We start from the raw sequence: 22,865 nt of genomic DNA on the forward strand, positions 1-22,865 counted from the left end.
GTGTATGATAAGTGTTTTATAGAATGTGTCTTGTGAGTAGGAGTACTACTGGATCAGCCTGCCACTCTGGACACACTCTCCCACGACCTTGTCATCTTGGTCTGAGGAAAATGTGGCAAAAGGGGGTCAGTAGCAGTGCTGGTAAGGGTTATAAACTGGGGAAATCAGTTGGTAAGTGCAGCTGAACTGACTGAATTAATTTGATAATACGGCAGCTAAAGGGCCTTGGAGAAAATATTCCACCATGTAAAACGGAATTCTCAATATCCAGAGGCTTTAGTATATCCTATGCTGTGCCAAAGTAGGGAACAAGGTACTACTGCTTTGTGTAAGCAGTCGTGGTGCTCAACTTGTTAGAAAAATGTGTGTGATCTGGGGCTTTGAACATCACTGTTCATGTACTGTTCTGCTGTCCATGAGCTTCTCAGATGGATCTAATCACTTGTCAAGCCCCATAGCCCAAGCTGTGACCTCTCCCTAGGCTGATATTCAGGTGCACCCTTGCTGTGTAATACTTCCATGCTGCTCTTCAGTTAAAGGTTTCTTTAAGATCATACCATGATAATCAGTAATGTGCCATACACTGAAGCAGTGTCTGAATTTAGGTTTGTTGTGAGGAATTTGTGTCTGTGTTACGTTTCAGTTGTAATATTGCTTCTAGATAAGTCTAAACTATCTGCTTAATTTGTCTCTAGTTGCAGAAAAATGGAAGGGATGCATTGCAAGCACTGGACTGCAGAAGAAGGAATGTTTGAATTCCAACTTAGGTTTTACTTTAGGATTTGGGTTTTCTTTTTTAAGTAGTTCTGTGCTTTATAAAATTAGATATTTTAGAGGCATTCATGCTTTGTGTGAGCTATTTGGTTGTCACCTTTTTAGTTATCCTGCACGGTTCTGAGCTATGCAGTGCTGGCATGTCCCTTATGCTTTGTCTTACCCACTCCTAGGACAAGAAACTCAACTGTGGTTGTGGCTGCATGTGCAGACTCTTACAGTAACTTAATCTTACCAGTCATGAGAATTAAAATTAAAGCAAATCTCAATTACTCATTTCTTTACCTGGTTTGGGTTTGTTTGGGGGTTTTAGCATCTCATGGGGCGGGGGTATGACAGAGGTTGAGGTTGGTTGTAGATTGTCACTTTATATGGGACACCTTGACATGCAACTGCTGCAGTCTGTAACCATGCTTCAGTTCTCTTGGGTTCTCCTTTCCTTGGAAAAATGAGGCAAAACCAGCTTTCCATTCTGACACTCAACTGTACGCTTACAATTATACATGTACCAAACCAGTCTTCAGGTAGCTTTGCAGGGGTAGAGGGTTACTGCAGAAATTTCTGCCAAGTGGGCTGTGCCTAGCACAATACCTACTTTGCAATGTATGATTTTGCTCCTTCCCTGAAGAGGAGGAAGGCTTTGTAAGTGAGAAACCAAGATTAGCCCAGGTTTAGCCTGTATTAGCAATGCTTTGTCCTGTAGGTAACTTTACCCTCACATAGTAGGTGGCAGATGCTCCTTCCCTAACTCAAGTAGTTAACTCCTCTTAAAAACCCGCTACCTGCCTAAGTTTCCTTCTAGTTGTTCTCAACCTGTCAAGTGTTGCGTAAATGCTTTATTTATGTGTTCCAGTTAAGCAACTTATTAGGCAAGAAGCTCACATTTCTTAGGATTTAGTTTTCAAAGGGCTGCCCTCATTATTCAGAGTCCTTGATCCATGTTATTTAATGTTCCCTTCTGAGGCTTTGGCAGAACCTAACAAAAATGTGAGTAAATAGATAAATTGACTGGCTGGGGGATAATTAAAACTTCCCAAATGAGTGACAGATACAAATTTAATCTAAACTTTTTTTTTGAGCTATCATTTATTTATCTTGAGTGAAATATTTTACTGGAAGCCTTTTGAAGGGTTAATGGGAGGCCTCAGTCAAAGAGCTCCTGAAGGCTCAACTTGGGATCTTGTTTTGCAGTTAGAAGCCTTAAATGAACCTTCAGCCTAAAACAAAACACTTTATCTTGTAAAAAGCAACCAAAATCAACACAGAAAACAGCCAGCCTTTTGTAACAGATTGAACATGACTGTTTAATGTCCAGTCTTTTCCTTTCACCACAGGTTTGGTTACTGCAGCCCAGCTTCTGTTTGTACAGGAGGAGCACTGAAGGTATGTTGTATTATGAAATGTCTTCATCCTGCATCATGGGCTACCCAGGAAAGCGGTAATCATTCTAGAGCACTGTTGCTTTCATAGCACAGTCTGTGCTATGGCACAGAAAAGCACAAAAAATATGCTTTTTTTTATGACAAAAGCACAGGTCTGCTTTTACTGGAGGTGGTTTCTTAAGGTGACATTTGTGTCATCCCCAGCAGTGGCTCTTGCGCTGTGTGTAAAACAAACAGCGATAGGGTTTGATGTTCTGAGTGTGTAGGGCTGTTAACCCCCTGTGTAAAAACACCACTTTATGTGCACCAGGTCTTAAGAAATCTGCCTTACAGAGCAACTCAAGCTGCTGGTAATGCTACTGTAATGAAACACTGAATAGAACAAGTAAGGGAGAGGGGAAATGATGCTGTGCAGTGGCAGTAAGAGCGGCATTGAGGGGGATGATGACTCCAGCACACTCCTTTTCCCTTCTCTGTATTGAGCTCCTTTTTCTTTGTAATCACTTCTGCTTGGGAAGAATTTCAGTCTCAGTAAAATATTCAAAGCCCCTTTTTGTGCCAATGGCAAGACAAAACCCCTCAAAGCCCAGGAGGATTTTGGTGGTGAAAGCCGGCTCTGTTCCCAGCCTTTCTCATTGGCAGGGGTGGTTCTGGGCACAGGGCTGCCCTCAGCAGGGCTCAGAGTCCCATAAATACCCAGTGCACAGCTCGCATTGTGAGCTTGGCTGCTGGAGGCTCAGGCCCTTCATTGGGAAGGACATGTACAGCCAGTGAGTATTCCTGTGGGCTTTTCTCTAGGAGCAAGTCACTGATTGCCACCATGGCTCATTGGCTTGGGGTTGCCTTGCAGCTGAGGGTCAGCGTAGCCCAGGGAAGAGGAGGAGGGGAGTTCTTTGTGGGTGTCTGTGCTATGACATCCTATGATGAGGCTTAATTCTGGTCTGGGGGGGACAGGCTCGCAAACAGGTATTGGAGAACAGTCTGTATTTTAGAGTACCTCAGCCCATGTCTGGTGTGTCTCCATGGGTTTTGCAGCAGATAAAATTGGAACCTAATGAATAATTCTCAGCTGCTCACTCAACTACAATTTACTTAAAAAGAAAGGCAAAAAGAGGAAAACAAATGCTTTTCCAAGAACTGGGACATTCAAGTTGGATTTTGCTTCTGCCTAAGAGCTCATCTCAATCTCCCCTCTGGCAAGTTAAAGCCATTTCCCTTGTCCTGTCCCTGCATCCCTTTTCCAAAGCACCTCTCCAGGTTTCTTGTAACCCCTTTAAGCACTGGATCTGCTCGAAGGTCTCCCTTGAGCCTTCTCTTCTCCAGGCTGACCAATACATTCTGATACCCTGAATTTGTCCCCTGGGTGAAAGTGTCTGCCTGCCCTTCTCCTCCATGTGCTCAGGATGGTTCTCAAGTGGCTGCAGAGTGATAGTCCCTGAGCCTTTCACCCCCTGAAGGCTGGTGCTTCTCCCTTCTGATCTCTTGAGTTATCTGCACATCGCAGATCACTCCATCCAGAAACAAAACCCACCCCCTTGGAGGGGGTTTCCAAAGCTATCCCAAAGCCAGGCTAATCCCAACTCTCCTGGCCCTTTCAGAGTCGAGCATCCTGCTGGAGGCTACAAGAAGCTCTTTGAGACGGCAGAGGAGCTGTCCTCTCCAGTGACTGCCCATGTCACAGGTTGGTGACAGGAGACAGGTTGGTTTTCTCTTGCCCAGGTTTTGTCTTTGGGAGGTCATGGCCCAGCAGAGCTTGGAGCCTTTACAAGGGCTGGAGCACAAGGTTGGACATAAAGGACTGAACAGGACTGGTGTGTTTTGAGATAGAGGAGGGACAGTTGGATGGGGGATCTTCAGACATTTTAACAGTGAATGTCTTGGTCTACAGTAGGTGTATAGGTGAAGAAAACAGGATAGTTTAAACAGCTCATGCGTGTTGAAGAAGCAAGTGTAATAAACATTAAAATGAGGTTTATTCTTTTTGTTGACACAATGAAAATATCTTGATCTGATCCACCATGGGCTGTGCATGTACCAACACTGCATCTTTCACAGGCAGGGTGCCCACCTGGCTGCGAGGAAGCCTCCTGAGATGTGGTCCTGGCTTGTTTGAGGTGGGTGCAGAGCCCTTCTATCACCTCTTCGATGGCCAGGCACTCCTCCACAAGTTTGACTTCAAGGAGGGGCACGTCACCTATCACCGGAGGTACGTGGCTGTTCCCAGGCCAGATAAATCAACAACAAGGCATTTGCTTGGCTGTAGGTGCTGGGCACAGGCTCTACTGCCTGGGAAGTGCTGGTTATGTCAAATCCATGCTGTTATTGGAAGAGCTCTAATGGTAAGATCAGTAAAGCCAGCTGAAAATAACCAAAAGTTTCTCACAGCTGGCAAAAATGCAGCTTTTTGAGCAGATTGCAAAACATCTGGAAGGAGAGGGCTGGATGCAGCTGCAGTCAGTGACAGAATGAAATTGCTGTCTGGAAACTAGAAGCGGGTTTTGGTTAAAGCTGCAGAACTACCAGCTTTGAGGTGCTTGGTGCAGAATATTTAGGCAAAACACTGTGTTTCCCCTCAGCTTCAGTTCTCCAGGAGCCATTCCTTCCCGATGCCATGGGGGGGATGCTTCAAATGCACTGTGAGGCAGCTGCTTTCAGAGGTCTCTCGAAGCTCACGGACACAATGTTCATATTTTAATTGCATAGCCCATTGCAGTTCCAGCTATACCTGTAATGTGCCTTGTCCTCACCCTCCCAGGTTTGTCAGGAGTGATGCTTATGTGAGAGCGATGACTGAGAAAAGGATCGTGATAACAGAGTTTGGCACCTATGCATACCCAGACCCGTGCAAGAACATCTTTTCCAGGTACCTCAGGGTCATGGAGATGTTGCAGCAATGTCCTGTGGTGCTTCCACATCCAGAAACCCCTGACAGCCTCTCTGTCTTCTGTGCTCAGGTTTTTCTCATACTTCAAAGGTGTGGAGGTCACTGATAATGCCCTGGTTAACGTCTACCCCATTGGTGAAGATTATTATGCCTGTACTGAGACCAACTTCATAACCAGAATTAACCCCGAAACGTTAGAGACAGTTAAACAGGTGAGTCTTTGGACTGTGCCTCTGAATAAGAGGAGTGAAACTAAGATGAAAATGTTTAATAACAGCCTCTTACAAAATGGCAAGAGTTAGGGTTTGGCAGGGAGATGATGCAGAAATGAAGCCAGCTCTGAGGATTAATGAGAGCAGAGTTGGAATGAGTTCTTAAATGAACTCACTGCTGCTGATCTGAGTAATATGTAATGAGGAGGTGATGGGATTCTGTGGTCCATAGCCTAATGCTTGGCTTGGGGTTTGCAAACTGCAGCGAGGTTGTAGCCTGACCAAAGGTGATTGTGATGGGAGGGCTCCTGCCACAGCTTCACTGCTGCCTTCAGTGACACCAGACCCAAACTACATTTGCCCTGTAAAACTCCATCAAAGGTAGAATCTATGCTTTGATGGTTTTCTTTGCTGTGTTACCAATGTCCAGCCTGTGAAGCCTTTCTTTTTGGACCTCAGCATCCCAGACCTCTCCCTGCAAGTAAGAGTGTGAATTGCTTGGCTTTGTTGCTGTTATTTTCACAACATGAATGGTGATCTGGGCTTAAAGAAGAACTTCCCATACCTGAAACAAGGACACACTGACCTCATGGAGCTGGTGACTTTCCCTCTCCTGCCAGGAACGCTCCTGACTGTTCCATCTTGTTCCTCAGGTGGATCTCTGTAAATACGTGTCCGTCAATGGGGCAACAGCTCATCCCCACATCGAGAATGATGGGACTGTTTACAACATTGGGAATTGCTTTGGAAAAAACTTTGCTCTCGCCTATAACATCATACGGATCCCTCCTCTTCAGGCAGGTGCGTTCACCCCAACTCTGTCCGAATGGAGACAGTCCTGTTCTAGCTACCACTTCTTTGTCCTTCAAATTAGCTTTGTCATCAAGTTACTTGTTTTAATCTTGTTTAGATTGTTATTTTCCTTTTGAAGTAACAGGAATGTTATTTTAAACATACCTCACAGTAGTTTCTAAATCATAGAATCATGGAACCCTTAAATGGTTTGTGTTAGAAGGGACCTTAAAGCTCCTCCAGTTCCAACCCCTGCCACGGGCAGGGACACCTTCCACTGCAGCAGCTTGCTCCAAGCCCCTGTGTCCAACCTGGCCTTGAGCACTGCCAGGGATGGGGCAGCCACAGCTTCTCTGGGCACCCTGTGCCAGCGCCTCAGCACCCTCCCAGGGAAGAGCTTCTGCCTAAGAGCTCATCTCATCTCCCCTCGGGCAGGTTAAAGCCATTCCCCATGGCCTATCACTACCTGCTCCTCCCATGCACTTCCTTGCAGATTAAACACTATAAATACAAAGTGGGTGAATCCCCCATAACCCTTTGTCTATCCTGTTCCAGACAAGGAAGACCCAATAAACAAGTCGGAGGTGGTGGTGCAGTTCCCTTGCAGTGACAGGTTCAAGCCCTCCTACGTTCACAGGTAACATGGCCGGGGGTCAGCACAAACTCCTATGTGGTTTTGTCCAAACGTACCCCAGTGAGCTTAATGTGCTCCCTGTGCATTTCCAAATAGCTTTGGATTGACAGAAAACTACATAGTGTTTGTTGAAACACCAGTGAAAATCAACCTCTTCAAGTTCCTCTCCGCATGGAGTCTTTGGGGAACCAACTACATGGACTGCTTCGAGTCCAATGAGACCATGGGGGTAAGCAGCACATTGTACCAAGCTGGGCTGTCCTGTGCAGCCAGCTCTGAACTGGGAGGTCCATTGTGTTGGTTTCACCAACTTGCTCTGAGCCAAACCCAAGCTGCTGTTTGTTCTTCAGGTCTGGCTTCATGTGGCAGAGAAAAAGAAGGGCAGGCTCCTGAACATCAAATACCGCACCTCAGCCTTCAACCTCTTCCATCACATCAACACCTATGAAGATAATGGATTTCTGATTGTGGACCTCTGTACCTGGAAGGGGTGAGTCTTGGTGGTGCTGAGGGTCCCTGTGGCATCACCCCCACCCTTGCATGAGCAGAACAGGGGCCAGCAAAGCCCCAGCATTGACACCTGTCCCTGCACGGGTACATTTCCTTTGGAATCACCTCTGGAACTTGCATTGACTCTCTGCATATAACCATAGAATCCTGGAATGGTTTGGGTTGGAAGGGACGTGAAAGTTCATCTGAAGTTTACCATTTGAGCACCCTGGGGGTTTAGAAATCCACAAGGACACTGCCCTGGAAAGCTGGATAAGCTGCAATGCCCTGACCTCACAGTCTTGTGGAGGTTTGGGCACAGGCACTAGGTGTGGGTCTTGCCTGAAAGGTTTTGATGGAGTACTGTGCTAACAGAGGTTCAAGGTGCTGAAGAGAAAAAGCACCTTCAGCTTGCTGAAAAACATGGATCCTGCACTGTTCCTATGATCCTATGGCTGTTCCAAAAACCAGATGGCAAATGAATTCTAGGAAGAAAACAGCTGCACTTGACACCCTGACATTTCCAAATCCCACCTCGGATCTGTCTGTGATGGATGCTGTTTGTCTGCAGGTTTGAGTTTGTCTACAACTACCTCTACTTGGCCAACTTACGGGCAAACTGGGATGAAGTGAAGCGCCAGGCGGAGAAAGCCCCGCAGCCCGAGGCACGCAGATACGTCCTGCCCCTCACCATCGACAAGGTACCAGGGTCTGCACTGTTCCCTGCAGGCCTGATGGCTGAGTATCGCTGGTGCTGTGCATGACCATATTAATTCAAATTGAACCTTTTCATGGGGAGGGTGGAGCTTAAAGTGTGGGTCTTCAGAGAATCTTTGTTTTCTTTAGCTGCTTAATGTTATTCTGTTTCCCATATGTTACTGTTCAAAGCTGAGACTCTGGAGCAGCAGTTAATCCTATTGGATTAACTAGTGGAAGGTGTCCCTGCCCAGGGCATGGGGTTGGAACTGGATGCACTTCAAGGTCCCTTCCAACCTGAAGCACTCTAGGATTCCATGGAACAGAAGAAGCAGACATTCCTAAGCACATTGCCGTTCTGCAGCTTGATAAGGCTCTGCTGCACACTGCTGCCTTCTCCCTCCAATGCAGTTTGCAGCGCAGCTATGCAAACAGAGTGATAAATTGGTGTCTCCATTATTTCTCTTGGATGTTTTCCTTTCTCCCAGGCCAACACAGGTAAGAACCTGGTCACCCTGCCCTACACCACAGCTACAGCCACCTTGCGCAGCGATGAGACCATCTGGCTGGAGCCAGAAGTCATTTTCTCAGGGCCACGCCACGGTATGACAATGACCCTGAAGCAACAGCACTGGTACCTCCTGCACCCCACATCCCGCTGATTCCCATGCATAAATATATATTTTTTATTGCAGCCTTTGAATTTCCACAGATCAATTACAAGAAGTACTGTGGGAAACCTTACACATACGCATATGGGCTGGGCCTGAACCACTTTGTCCCAGACAAGGTAACTATCAATGACTGGGTGAGGCACATCCTTTCAATGAGTTTTCAGTTTAGGGACAAGAAAGTGTATTTCTGAGATGTGGATTTGGGTTTTCCTTCCTTAAGCTTTGCAAGCTGAATGTTAAAACCAAGGAGACCTGGGTATGGCAGGAACCAGATTCATACCCATCAGAACCCATCTTCGTTTCCCATCCAGATGCGCTGGAGGAAGATGATGGTAAGACTGATGTTTTGGTCAGTGGCACTGTGGTTTGGAAAGCCAGTTATTCTCTTGGTTCCTCATCTCCAAACAGGATTATGGGATTAGTCTTGACTCCACTGAATTTAAGAGCAAACTCTCAGTGGTTAATAAAGAACCAGATTTTGTATTATCTGTTCCCAGTTCAAGAAAGTGCCTGTGCAGGGCATTAAGTCCCACTAAAACCAAAAGCTGTTAAGCTTGTTCTTAACAGTTTTCTTTTAATGAAGCAGACAATGTGCATTTTGAGAATACCTTGAAGTCTCTCTTACTTCCTTGGACTTAATCTCCTGCAGAAGCACTCTGTGAAAGCTGAGGTAACCTCAAGCTCCATGCTTGCATTTATCTCATCTTCCCCAGTTTGATGCTTTCACAGATGATAGGGTAGGGTTGTTCCTGTGTTCTGAATGTCTGATCCAGAGAGCACAAAAATAACCGATCTCAGGGCTAAGCTGTCCCTTCCATTCCACACAGGGACACCAGGAGCCAAAATGGGCATCTTGTCATGTTAAGCTTCAATAGAATTATGAAGTAATTTATAATTGAATTCATAATGTGGAAAAATACTAATCCCAGCCTGGTTTGTGTTGGAAGGGACCTTAAAGTTCCTCCAGCTCCAGCCCCTGCCACGGGCAGGGACCCCTTCCACTGGAGCAGCTTGCTCCAAGCCCCTGTGTCCAACCTGGCCTTGAACACTGCCAGGGATGGGGCAGCCACAGCTTCTCTGGGCACCCTGTGCCAGTGCCTCAGCACCCTCACAGTGAGATGCACCAAGCACATCAGGACAGCATCCTGTTTTTCTCACCTAGGGGTGGTGCTGAGCATTGTGATTAGCCCGGGCGTGGGGCCCAAGCCTGCCTACCTCCTGATCCTGAGCGCCAAGGACATGAGCGAAGTGGCCAGGGCTGAGGTGGAGGTGAACATTCCCGTGACTTTCCATGGAATGTTCAAGAGAGCCTGACTGCTGCCTGCAACACATCACATCTGGCTTCCTCCAGCTCTGGAAAGGTGCCCCTCTGTTTGTAAGTCCTCCGGTAACATTATGTAGAAGAGTCTTTGTGCTCTGCTCTGTGCTTTGATGAAAAGGTAATTTTTAGCCTATACTGAAGCCTTATGGATTTAAATCCCCTCCTGGCCACTCCTGTAGTATCCTCAGAGCAGTCTGAGTGGAGCCTTTCCGTGCTGCTTTGGATATTGGAGCCAGCAGGCCCGAGGGTGTGTGGCAGCAGCATTTTGTCCTTCACTAGTGTGCACACTGGTCTATGTGTTTGCTCTTTGCTATTTCTTCTGTCAAAGTGCAGTTTCTGGAGTTCTGGATTTCATGCTGAAACATGGATATGAAAACACTCATATCACTCAGGGTGGATTTACTTCCTCGGAGTGTTACAGCCCCTCAGCTGAATCCTTCCTTTCACAAGACAAATTTTCAGCTGATGTAGTAAGAGGCTGTGCTTCAAAACACAAATTTATTTCTGATAGAGTTAAAATCCAGGATTCTTGTTTGGCTGCCGTGGTTCAGTGTTTTTATTAATGCTATCAAAGAGTTAGAAAATTGCTTATATTAAAGATTTCTAGTACATGGTGCAAGTTCAAAGGGCTGATTTGACTGTGGCCGTAGTGACATCCTGGTGACAGGATGCTGACACCGACACATGACCTGGTACTTCGGCTGTTCCGTGATCTTCAAACACTGTGCAATCACCTGATTAAAACCAGAAAATAATAGGAACAATGAGGCTCTGAACCAAGAAATGAGTAAAACCTCCTCATGCTGCACTCGTTCAGTAAAGCATTTGTTCTTATTTCCTGCAAAACAGTGAACAAGCAGTTGTTGGCTGTAGTGCCAGGAGCAATAGGTGTCAGTGTGGAGTACCCCTGGGGCAAGGGAAAGGTAAAGGAAGAAATGTCCCCTGGATCCCAAACTTCATGCATTGCATACAGACACAGCCCCAACCCTTTTACAGTCATCATGGTGAATTGTTGTACAACTCCAGTGAAAGTAAGTTCTGTGATCACCCATTTCTGTTATTACATGGCTCTGCTCCTAGCCTGCCAATCATGTGTCAGAAGCTAAAACATTCTGCTCTTCCACATCCATCTTTTTTTAGGAAGTCATCTTTCGTGTCTTATGGCAACAGGGACTGAAACTACAGAACTGCTTTTGGCCTTTAAACACAAGATCATTCTCCCTATTTCACTGCTGCTGCAGCACCCACTGTCTTTGAGAAGCCTATGTACAAAACAACACAATGAGGATCTCAATGGGCACACAGTGTCAGTTCAGAGAAAGCTAAACAGGAATCCCACTTATTAGCACAAGCTGGGATAAAGGAGCAAAGCAATGTCATAAGAACAGCTACACATGCAAACAGGAGTTGTGTGATGGTGAAAATTAACATGAGAATAACAATGCTTCATTTCAACTGTCACTATGTTCTTTCCATGTGTAGCTCCTAGATAGGCTCTAGTGTTAGAAAATACTACTTGGTGCTCTCCCACCATCAAAGTTTCCATAAACTCCACAGAAAACCCTTCTACATGCTACCATCACTATGTATCACAATTAGAAGGTTTAGTTGATAGCTCCATTTGTGATCTGTAAAGCACATTTTGAGTATTGTTAATGAAGAATCTAAGAAGGAAAAAGGAAAGACCAAAGGTGGTGACTTTCAGGAACAATCCAATGGGGTGGAGGTTTGTCAGCTTAAAAGAATCAATCAAAAGGCAGGGGGCCATCCCAAATGTAGCAGCAAATTAGAAGCAGGAAGAGAAAGCAGCAAAAAGAAGTATCTTATGTCAAAAGACTAGAAACAATGTGAACAAAGAGCTGAACTTCAAGGAGTTGAGGATACAGTGATGATGCAAGAATGAAAAGAAAGGATTTGGATACCATTTGGTTCTGTAAAGTCAACTGAGAGGTTTAGTGAGGAAATGCCATCAGAATTCAGCAGAAACATTTAAGATAGACTACTGGGGAAAAGATGAGAACTACAAAGCTAAATTCCACAGAAAATAGAGTGAGAAAGGGGAGAGCCAGTTCTGGGACTCTGCATACCACTGCCATTGAACAAGTCACAGGCATTTGCCTTGAGATCCTTTGGAGATCTGAGAATAAAACATTCTAAGATGAGAAAACCCACCTTTCTAGTGTTTTGAGGTAGAATTATGCCATCATCCCAGAGTCTGGCAGAGGAGTAAAATGCACTGCTTTCTTCCTCTAGCCTGGAGAGGACATAGTGTTAAGCTTAAAAGCACAACAATGTACTAAAAACCATTGTGCCAATGAAACAAAATCATAGATGGAAAAGACATATGTTTAAATCTCAAGAGAATACACAGACCTACAGGTAAAATTCGTTAGACTCCAGTAAATAACATATGGCAGATCTGATCATTCTGCAGTACAGGCCATCCTCCACATACAGATGATCACCACTGTTCAATATACAGCAGAGTATCTTCATTTGGGGTTGTATGGGAGTTTTTAGGCAAACATTTGTGTTTCCTTGAGATCTTAAGAGGAGTCATATTAATTACATGGAAAAGTAAAATATCATTCAGTAGATTAAGATTTGCTTTATTTGTCTGGGCTGTGTGAGCTGTAAGATGAGCATGTAGGTAATTTCACTAACTAAACCCTGCAGGGGGTTCTGTTTCATGTCCTTACTTTTCTTTAAGCTGTTTTAGCTCTGCTTCCTCTCCTCTGTGGTCACTGTCCCCAGCCTGTGGGACTGTGGAGAGATGTCTTGAATCCACAAGAACAACCCTTACATTAGGCCACAAGAACAAGAAATTTGGGCTGAACGATCTCCCACACTACAAAAAGAAAGCGCAGAGTAGAAGCTCATTGAAATGAATCACAAGACGATGGGTGTGGGATGGTTGAACCATTCTGCCTTCACCTTGTAGTACAGTTTAATTTGTAAAGGATTAATGGTACAACTCCGTTACCATCAGAACTACAGCTCCTCTATCAGTACAGACACCGTATAGCACTGTGACCATCCCCTGCCCCCACTATTGCTATTTTATCTTTTCAATTTCCCCCAAGCACTGAAATGTTTAATTCTGAGCAAAGAACCTTATTGTACTCAGGAGCAGGGTGAACAGCACACACACAAGATGTGCTCCTTAATCCATAGAAACGTGCTGAGGAAAAGGTAGCATTGGCCCCAAGAAGGGAAGTTTTCAGGTGATGTGATTTTCAGACCTGGCTCTATGCTTTTAGATGCAGACCAAGTTTTCAGCAATAGGAGCTTGAGCTGCATGTTTTACTCTAAAAGCAGTTAAAATAATGGACTGAGTTAAATGTCTGTAACAACAGCCAACTGTGGTTAAAAATGAAGCGCTTTGAGATTATGGGATAGTGTGAAAAGCCTCTTGCCAAACCTATCAGATTTATAACACTCCTACCATAATGTAACTCTCGCTCCTGAAACAGCCACCAACTACAATGGTTATTTTGGGAACAGCAGCACAAGCAACAGCAGCCATCATGGAGGTCTGGGCTTTCAATCTGCTGGTGCGAGCCTCTGCCTGGAAGGGAAACAAAGATTTTAGATCCTTTAAGTCTTTCTTCCAGATTCCCTCTGCTCCCACCAGCTCTGTGTTTCCAGACCATTGATTTCTTTGCAATTCTCCCTCTCTGCTGTGCTCTGGGGGACCCCCCCTGCAGCCCTGATCCAGCTCTGGGGCAGCAGCACCAGAGGGACGTGGAGCTGTTGGAGCGAGGCCAGAGGAGGCCATGGAGCTGCTGCGAGGGCTGGAGCAGCTCTGCTCTGGAGCCAGGCTGAGAGAGCTGGGCTGGGGCAGCCTGGACAAGAGAAGGCTCCTGAAGGGGAGAGCTGAGAGCAGCTCCAGTGCTTAAAGGGGCTGCAGGAAAGCTGGAGAGGGGCTTGGGACAAGGGCCTGTAGGGACAGGCCAAGGGGAATGGCTTGAACCTGCCAGAACAGGGGAGACTGAGCTGAGCTCTTAGGCAGAAGCTGTTCCCTGTGAGGGTGCTGAGGCGCTGGCACAGGGTGCCCAGAGAAGCTGTGGCAGCCCCTTCCCTGGCAGTGCTCAAAGCCAAAAACATGCTGCACTTTAATGCCTCACTTTTAGAAAAGATATTCAAAGCACATTGCAATGAACATCCCATACCTGTGAGACGCTTGTTGGCTCTGCTGCATGTGGAGCTGTGTTCTGGAAGAAGAGGATGGGAATGCTCTGCTGGCTGCACAGCTGCACAAAGTGGGTACCCTTGAGAGAAGCATCATGAGGCAGCTCACTGTTGTTGGCCACTATCCCCACGAAGTGCCTATAAAGCAAGATTCAAGAACATTTTCACTTCTGAACTGTAGAAATCATGGCACTGTAGCTTGTAACATTCTGAAGGATGGAAACATAAATATCTGTACACACACAAACATCTGTCATTTACAAAAGTTCAGCATGTAAAAGGATGCAGATACATGTGTCATTTCATTCAAGGACACACACCTAACAAGAAGCTTTACAGCATTCCTGATACATAAAGCATGAAAGTATTAGAATGGACTAATACCCAGAGAGCAGATAAAGCTATAGATGACCTCATTCAAGTCAGAATTTCCTGTATCATGGATCAAAACAGTCAACTTGAAAAGTTCATGCTTTCAACCTAAAGAGGCTCCAAAACTGTATTTTACTACTTTTTTTTCCCTGAATTTGAGTTGACCAGAATGTTAAATGCTTCATGAATGTGTTAATAGTGCAGTCTGATCTGAATTACACAAGGTTTTGTTGCATCTTATCCCATCTCCATCACATGAAGGAAGGTATGAGAGCTCTGAATTCAGTTTGAAAAGGAACACTTTTAGATGCTGTTTCTGGTTTCCTAAGGAATCTGCTGAGACTTCAGTGTTGCAACTGTCTGGCTGGTAGTTCCTGTGAACACATAAATCATATCACCAGGTTATGAAAACCATTCATTTGTCATCACTGCCTGTTGCTATTGGCCTGGGATGTGGTGAATTCAGAGCTCAGAGACAGAAATCAGCCTATTTTATTACCAATCTTTGACTGACTCAGAACTTCATGAACACTGTAAAACTGATGATGATGTGAAAGCTATTAGACAAGTAGAGGGGAGATTTAGATTAGATACTGGGCAGAAGCTCTTCCCTGTGAGGGTGCTGAGGCTCTGGCACAGGGTGCCCAGAGAAGCTGTGGCTGCCCCATCCCTGGCAGTGTTCAAGGCCAGGTTGGACACAGGGGCTTGGAGCAAGCTGCTCCAGTGGAAGGGGTCCCTGCCTGTGGCAGGGGTTGGAGCTGGAGGAGCTTTAAGGTCCCTTCAAACCAAACCATTCTGTGGTTTTATGATATGCAATATGTCCATACATTTTGCTAGCCTTACCCTTCCACATGGCCAAATCCTGTTACTAATGTGGTTCCGTAATTAGCCTTGAATTCCTGGAATCTGCTTCCATCCAGCAGACGGCTCAGGATCTGCAAAGAAACAGTCTTTATTATAGAAATTCAAGTGAAAACAGGACACTTCTGCTAAAAGACACGCTCTTACTCAAATAGTCAGCCTAAATGAGCACTGAAGCCCTTCTACATCTTCCACTCCACTGAATACTCAGTATGCACAAAACACCAGATCTGTGTTTACATTTCATTACCAACCATATATTTTGAGCCAAAGTTCAGCTCCAAAATTACTTCAGTGTTACAGAGCACAGTTGTTCATGCGCATATAAATGCTGTACAAAACCCAGCATGTGCAGTTATGGCTTGTGTGCATAAGGAACACTCAGCTGTGGATTGCTCAGACTTTTTCCAAGCACAGTTTAAAAGCTGCCTTCAAAGCTGCATCACTTTCTACAGTCAACCCCCTCAAATATAGGAATTTATCCCCGGAAAAGATGCTGGATTCACATCCTTGGAGACTAAATGCAAATGAAAACAATGAAAACAACACGGGCAGCCCAGCATGTCTCTGCTTCTGTGTTAGCGTCTGTCCCAGCTTCAAACAAGTTTGATTTGAGCTTTGGTGGGTTTTCAGTCAGTATTTCCATTCAGCATGTACGTGACATGACAAAGCCTTGGTGCCTTGGGGAGTGGGGGGGGGGGAAGGCAGGGGGAAGACACTTAAAGAGGTCGCTAAAGGGGTGCACATGCTCAAGGCGGCCAACATGGTACATGACACTGACACAATACATAAAGGGGCTACAAGAAAGCTGGAGAGGGGCTTTGGACAAGGGCCTGTAGGATAGGACAAGGGGAATGGCTTTAAGCTGAGCAGATTGAAAGGAAGAAGGAACAGAGCATCTGTCACATTACCAACTTGATGGGAAGAGTACACCTTGTAACCCCATGGTGCCAGTCCCGGGAGCACATCAGAGCTATACAAAGGGCTGCCGTGCTCTATGGCCTCCTCTGGCAGGGGTTCATCATTCAGTGTGGGGATAATGTTTCGAACACATTCATAGGCTTCCTTTTCTGAAGATGCAAAATGGTCACTGCAGCCACAGACACTGGGAGAGAGAACATTATTGATTATTAATATTGAAACCTCATTTCCAATTGATAGAAAACAAACTGAAGGAGAAGAGAGTTCAACGTTTACTCTGAAATAACCCAGGGATTTGATGTTTTCCATCACAATCAGTCAGTAAACACTTAGAAGATCAGCACATAATCATAGAATCCCAGCCTGGTTTGGGTTGGAAGGGACCTGAAAGCCCATCCAGTTCCAACCCCTGCCATGGGCAGGGACACCTTCCACTGGAGCAGCTTGCTCCAAGCCCCTGTGTCCAACCTGGCCTTGAACACTGCCAGGGATGGGGCAGCCACAGCTTCTCTGGAACTGCATCCTTAAGGATAAAGTATTCAATTATGTGAACTCAAATCTCCCTTTCCTTCAATTCATTTGAGTCTCCCGCAGACAGGAAAGGTGAGCTTCAGGAATTTTTTACATGTTTGAGAGTTGTTCCTGGAATGTGTACTCGATTAAAACCATTTCCGGGCTCTGTTGATATATCTACATGTACTACAGGTTCTTGTTCTGCAGGTGACACCGTACCTGAGGGATTCTCCTGGCACATTATCGCTTCATTGTAGAAAACTCTGCCACCGTGTGACTTGTCAGGAAACAGCTCTGCCTGTCATTGCACACAAAAAACAGTGAGTTTCAAATCAGCTTCAAAAGCCAACATTTCCTCCTCATTCATTCACAAACTGACTCTGAGAAGGTCAGCACCAACAATCACACCTGAAGCTTCCATATCCAGCATCGCCTATGGTATTTATTCCCCTTAGACACAAAAATACCCACATGGTTTGAAAGCAGAGGTAAGTTTTGTCGTTTTTGGTGAAACCCATTTATTCTCCAAACAGACTGCAAATGTGGGGAAGGGGAAGCTCACGTTCATCCTTTATCTGTGACATGACTTCAGCAGTTTCCCGTTTTACTTAGTTTTTGATACAATTCCTTAAGTCAGGTCGGAGCTTTTTCTGTGTTCACTTTCAGTGTGAAAGGGAAAAACTCATCTCTGTGATGATGTGACCTCTGTACACTGGAAGTAACCTGGGCCAATTCTCCTTTTACAGTAAGAATTTAAAACCCTACACTTTTAAGGGCCATGGAGGTTACTGTGTTATTATCACAGACAATGCAATAAAATACAGGGTAACTTTATAGATTCTGAGGTTGCAAACAGCAGCCTCAGACAATGTAGTCGTTTACTAAAGACACAAAAGCACTCCAGCACACTGAGGAGTACCCACACTCAGTCAACACTTTGTCCCCCCACTGACCTTCAAGTTTCTAAACTTTGATTGGATGCTGGATGCAGATCAGCCAAAGGGATCACCACTGTTACAAACGTTCCAGTAATATCCTGGAGTTTGATCTGTGGGTGCAAATCCATGGAAGTGTAAGAGAAAGCAGGGCAAGAAAACACAATATAAATGTGAGTTCATTGCTAAAACTGCTGTGATTTAGATAAACATTGGTGTTTTCTCTCAGGAAGTGGCCTCAGTGTTACCTCCAGTGGCAGGAATGCTCCCCTGCTGTCAACCAGGTACACAGGTACCAGCCTGTTCTGCATGGCTATTTCTTGAGCTCTTACGTGTTTCTTCACCCCAATGGGATAAATCATTCCTCCTTTCACAGCTGCATCGTTTGCCATGAAAACACCCCAGACCCCACAGATTCTGCCAATTCCTGTAAGTGAATTCACAGACAGGCACTTGTCAGGACTCTCCAAAATACTCCAGACAAAACAAGGGGCAAGTTACAGCTAGGATGTTCTCTTGGTAATACTGTGTCAAGAACCTGCAAGTCAAGTTGCAGATACCACAGAGGGCAGAAATCTGTAGCTCCTCTGGAAGAGGAAGCTAAAGGCATTTTAAAAAGGGGATTTAAATGACAGAAAACACGTGTTGAAATCAACTTACTCCTGGTGACAATATATGAGAAAAAAAGGTTGACGTCCATCCTGTGAGATAATAGGGAAGGCTATTCAAATTACCCATATAAAGCTAAAAACCATAGCAATCTGTGACAAAAGACAGGATTTCATACTCTGCCCTTCTAGTCACTTTTTAAACTGGATCCACTCTTCAAAATGCAACAAAAGACTTGTCTATGATATGAAAAATGATACAAAATAAACTGTGTATCCCAGGAGCTTGGTTCCCTTTCCTCTAACAGACAGCAGCTAATCTGACACATCATCCTAGATTTGTTGAGACAAAAGTCAGTAGCTGGTAAGCAGAATAAGTCACTGAATCTAGAAGAAATGAACAACCTTTTTTCTTTAACGGCTTCTCCCAGATTTCCCAGCAAAAATCACTGAAGAATAATACAGCTGAACTTTTCCATGTTGGGATCTGCAACTTGCTAGTTGCAGTGATGTTCATTTTCCTAGGAAAACATATTCTTAAGATACTAACATATTCTATAAAACTTACTATGTGCATCCTTCTTCCTTTCTCAGCAAGAACAAACACTTTACCTTCCATGAGCAAGGCTGGTTACTCTGAGGAGGTGTATAGCCCATACAGAACACAACTGATGTATCCTGCCTGCCATCAACCTACTCACTTCTGCACCCAAACAGCATCTCTCAAGCTGCATTAAGGATAATGTGGCTTCAAAAACCTTTTCCTTTCGGGCTGCATCCCCACAGAGCTGCTCCAAACAACCCCCTGAACCCAAATCCTACTTTAGCTGTAACATGGATCATGTTTAAAGATGATTTCCCATCTAGATGACAGTAACTGCCAATACCAGTAAGGCACCCAGCAACAGGGACATCCCCATAGGGCATGTTGAGCCCTGCCAGTGGAGACAGCTCAAGGAAAGACTCGTGGTCAAGCAGCAGCTTCAGGCGCTCCTGCGCAAACAGCTTCTTGTTCCTCTGGGTGTGATGGCTGACGGCCTCATGTCCCCCTCCTTTCCTGAGCAGCTCCAGCAGCTCCGAGGATCTGGTTTGAAAAACAAAGTTTCCATTGATCAAAACCACCGTTACTTAGAAGTGACACTTGGGCAGATTGAACTCGACACTTAAACATGTTGCAGTCTTCATGTAAACGGTGTGAGGATGGAGATGAAGTCACATCTTTGGATTATTGTTTCTTACAAGGTCTAATAAAAAGCAAAGCTCTGTAATTTAAAGCAAGCTTTTAAGTTTTGCTGTTCAAAACCTATCTGATAAAGACAAAACCAAAGTGAAATAATACAAATATTCTATCTGTAGTCTATGTTCCTAGCTAGCAGATGTTATTAAATCCCTGTTCTGCACTGGGTGTTGTCAGTATACACCCAACAGGGTATTTCACAGCATATGATCACACTTAACCTCTGCCAGCAACCCCCAGAGCAGAGTACTGACAGGGGCTGATCATCAGTGATCAAAACTGACTTTGAGAGATACTACAACAACGTCAGCCTCTACACTTGCAGCTATCCATTAGGCTCTTACAGTTTGATAGTCTAATTCAGCATGGAGATTTACCATGTTGCAATTACTCTAGGGATGAATCCGCTCAGGGGCTGCCTCCTTCAGTTCCCCTCAACAAGTTTATCCAACAAAAGTCAGTAACTGGTAAGTAGAATAAATCACTACATCCAGAAGAATAAGTGGAATAAATCATTAAATCTAGAGGAAATGCGCACTCAACAGCACGGAAAATGCACTTTAAAAGCAGTGAACACTACAGTGCCGCTGCGGCCATGAGGAGGGGAAGTAATTATAACACATTGCCAGGGCAGCACCAAGTTCAGATGAGGAACTGAATAAACTGCAAAGAAATACGGTATCTTGAATAGGTTTGATCTTAAATAAACCATTTATTTCACATAGAGCATCTTCCACCAAGATGAATCGTCTTGAACCAAAACCACTGCTGACATAACTCCTTACGCAGCGCTCTGTGCGGGATTGCATTATCTTCCGCTGGCTTCCTGAGGACAGGAATGATTGGAAAACCTCCGGAGCACCAAGCTAAGGATCTTCACTGTAACTGCACCGCCGGAGGGCACAATGCGCTCTCCCGGCTCCGCTTCCAGCTCCTCTGAACCCTCCGAACAAAGGCGTCGTTACCTTCAAGGAGCAGCGCACAAAATGCGTTCTCCTGCTGTCATCGGTGAATCACGACCGAGTGCAGCAACTGCCACCGGCCCGCGCTGTAAGCTCCGAGTCACCCTTTGTGCCTTCGCCTTCACAGTCAGACACAAACGGGTTCTTCTGAAGGTCTAGAAACAATTGTCTAGGTCTAGGAACTGTTTTAATGCAGCCCACATGTAGATTTGGCCATACTTAGGCTCCTCTTTTAGGGGGCTTGAAGTTTTTTAAGCCCCGATCGTGGTAAAACTCACTTTACAGAGAAACTGGCTGAAAAAAAGAGCAGCCAGGGAGCTGGGTCAAGCTCCAAGATGGAAAAAATCCCATTCCCAGTTGTATTATTATTAGGGGTTTTTAACCTCTCGGCTTCTGAATTGGGATGGAAGCCCTATCCCTAGCAGGGCTGGACGGGGCTTGGAGCAAGCTGCTCTAGTGGAAGGTGTCCCTGCCAGGGGCCGGGGGGTGGAACTGAATGGGCTTTAAGCTGCCTTTCAACACAAACCATGCCATGATCTGTGCTTCTTCCTGTGTTAAGCAGTTCCTAGAAGTGCCCATAGGTAACTCTCACATCACCTCACAAGCAGCAGCAGTTTTAAACCACCACAAACCCAGTTTATTACCTTTCAACAACAGCCTCTCTGTTCCTTAGACTGTCTTCAAACGCATGCCGGGATGCGTCCGTCCAGAGCAGGATAAGCTGGTGCCTGTTGTCTGTATTTCGCTTCCCTGCTCGCTAAGCGGCAGGGCAGCATGCCGGGTGTCCTGCCGAGCCCGAGCCCTGCAGCCTGCGTGCTGGCTGCTTGCACAGATCCCTGTGTCCCCTTCCACACACGCGGTTTCAGGTGTGCAGCCTCGGCAGCCGCAGGGATCCTGCTCCGGGGCCGCCCCGCAGCACAGCACGGAGCGGTTCCCATCACCATCAGAAGAAAACAGCTTTCGTTCCACCGCATCCACCCCATACCCTCGGCTGGACCCCGCGCCCCAGCCCCGGTGCTGAGGGGGCCCCCGGTACCGGGCCTGCGGGACCTCCGCTCCCCTGCGGCCCTGGGTGTGCAGGGCTCGGTCCGCTCGGCCCCGCTGTCCCGGCTCCGGGTCTGTCCCGAGCACGGGGCTCCTGTGCGTCAGGCAGCGCTGGTGCCTCAGGTAACGGTGCCACGGGAGGGCAAACGCTGAAGGCATAAGGCGGGGAGCAAAGGGAATTGCTGTTCCAGGACATCAGTGCCATTGACTGCACACAGCGCAGGGGCTTCCTCCGTGAATTAAATGTTGTTGGAGAATAGAGAACGTTACAGTCCCTGCTGCACCTTCAGAAACAACGTGCTGGGGCTTCACCCGCTGTTAAATAAAAAATGGGCAGGAAACATCTTGTTTTCAACACCCTCTTACCATGCAGGTGGTTGCATGTCTCTGCTCCCAAGGAACAAGGGATGGGACAAGAGGAAACGGCCTCAAGCTGCCCCAGGGCAGGTTTAGATGGAGCTGAGGAACAATTCCTGCCCCACAGGGTGCTCAGGCATTGGAACAGGCTGCCCAGGGCAGGGCTGCAGTCACCATCCTGATATAAGGAAAGCAAGTGCCTGGAAAACATAGGGTTAAGACACTTTCAGCTTAGCTTGGGTCTAAGATAAAGAACAATGTTTGTGTTGTAAGTCTGTGGTGTGGTAAGAGAATTTGATAGTCTTACCAACAAGAGTGAATTGTTTCCTTTCATCCTTCTAATACGTGAAGTATTTCTTTCCATCCTTTCCTATCAGTTTGGAGTCAGTGACTCCCGAACATCCGCTACCTTGGGAGGCAATCAGTTTTGTAGACGACGGTTGCACTGCTCTAAATCTTTGCCGGAGCTATCACAAACTTACAGATCTGGCTGGTTTCAGCTGGTTTGGTGACTACTGGGGCATCCAACTGGGCCAAAGGTGAAAAGTGCACCCTGAGGAAGACTGCTTACTTCATCTTGCAGACCCCTGCCCACCACCATCGGAGGGCAGTGCACAAGCGCCAAAAGGGAGGAGACTGGTGATAACGAGTACCTAAACTAATGGTAATATCCCTGCCGAGCTCTCGGGAACCTAAAGAATATGCATGTTTGTATATAATAAATATGTGCTTGCTTAACCCCTCAGTGTGCAAGTTCGGAGGAGCGATCCCTCTTGCAGATAGGTGTTAGGTTGGGTATCATAAGTTGTACTTAGGGTAATTAACATCCCTGCTTTATAACTCTCCTTGAGTTGTACCGTCTGACTCCGTGCTTCAGTCCCTGCAGGTGTTCACACAGCGTGAAGACAAGGCCTCAGTGCCATGGGGCAGTGGTGGCCTTGGCAGGGCTGGGAATGGTTGGACTGGATGAGCTGCAAGGGCTTTTCCAACTGAAGCGATTCTATGA

The 22,865-nt window shown here is 46.0% G+C and overlaps 2 protein-coding genes across 2 annotated transcripts; one reads left to right on the forward strand and one right to left on the reverse strand.

The window, feature by feature from the left end:
- Positions 1 to 2,911: 2,911 nt before the first annotated feature.
- RPE65 (retinoid isomerohydrolase RPE65) lies at positions 2,912 to 10,539 on the forward strand. Its single transcript, XM_034063912.1, has 14 exons — positions 2,912 to 2,926; positions 3,755 to 3,837; positions 4,212 to 4,362; positions 4,912 to 5,019; positions 5,111 to 5,252; positions 5,906 to 6,053; positions 6,600 to 6,681; positions 6,775 to 6,907; positions 7,029 to 7,168; positions 7,739 to 7,868; positions 8,352 to 8,466; positions 8,559 to 8,653; positions 8,758 to 8,869; positions 9,700 to 10,539. Exons 1-14 carry the CDS (start codon positions 2,916 to 2,918, stop codon positions 9,849 to 9,851), a joined length of 1,602 nt encoding a protein of 533 aa, XP_033919803.1. The 5' UTR covers positions 2,912 to 2,915; the 3' UTR covers positions 9,852 to 10,539.
- On the reverse strand, positions 10,404 to 21,661 carry LOC101874192 (methylcrotonoyl-CoA carboxylase beta chain, mitochondrial-like). The gene is given in 14 exon segments (XM_034063509.1): positions 10,404 to 10,592; positions 12,031 to 12,112; positions 12,558 to 12,706; positions 13,304 to 13,426; positions 14,031 to 14,187; positions 15,265 to 15,356; positions 16,194 to 16,214; positions 16,216 to 16,451; positions 16,936 to 17,014; positions 17,900 to 18,078; positions 19,147 to 19,343; positions 21,103 to 21,153; positions 21,155 to 21,278; positions 21,400 to 21,661. Coding segments are annotated over 14 exon segments (1,893 nt in total). The 3' UTR covers positions 10,404 to 10,451.
- Positions 21,662 to 22,865: the final 1,204 nt, after the last annotated feature.

This window comes from Melopsittacus undulatus, chromosome 6 (genome assembly GCF_012275295.1).
Source record: "Melopsittacus undulatus isolate bMelUnd1 chromosome 6, bMelUnd1.mat.Z, whole genome shotgun sequence".
NCBI lineage: Eukaryota > Metazoa > Chordata > Aves > Psittaciformes > Psittaculidae > Melopsittacus > Melopsittacus undulatus.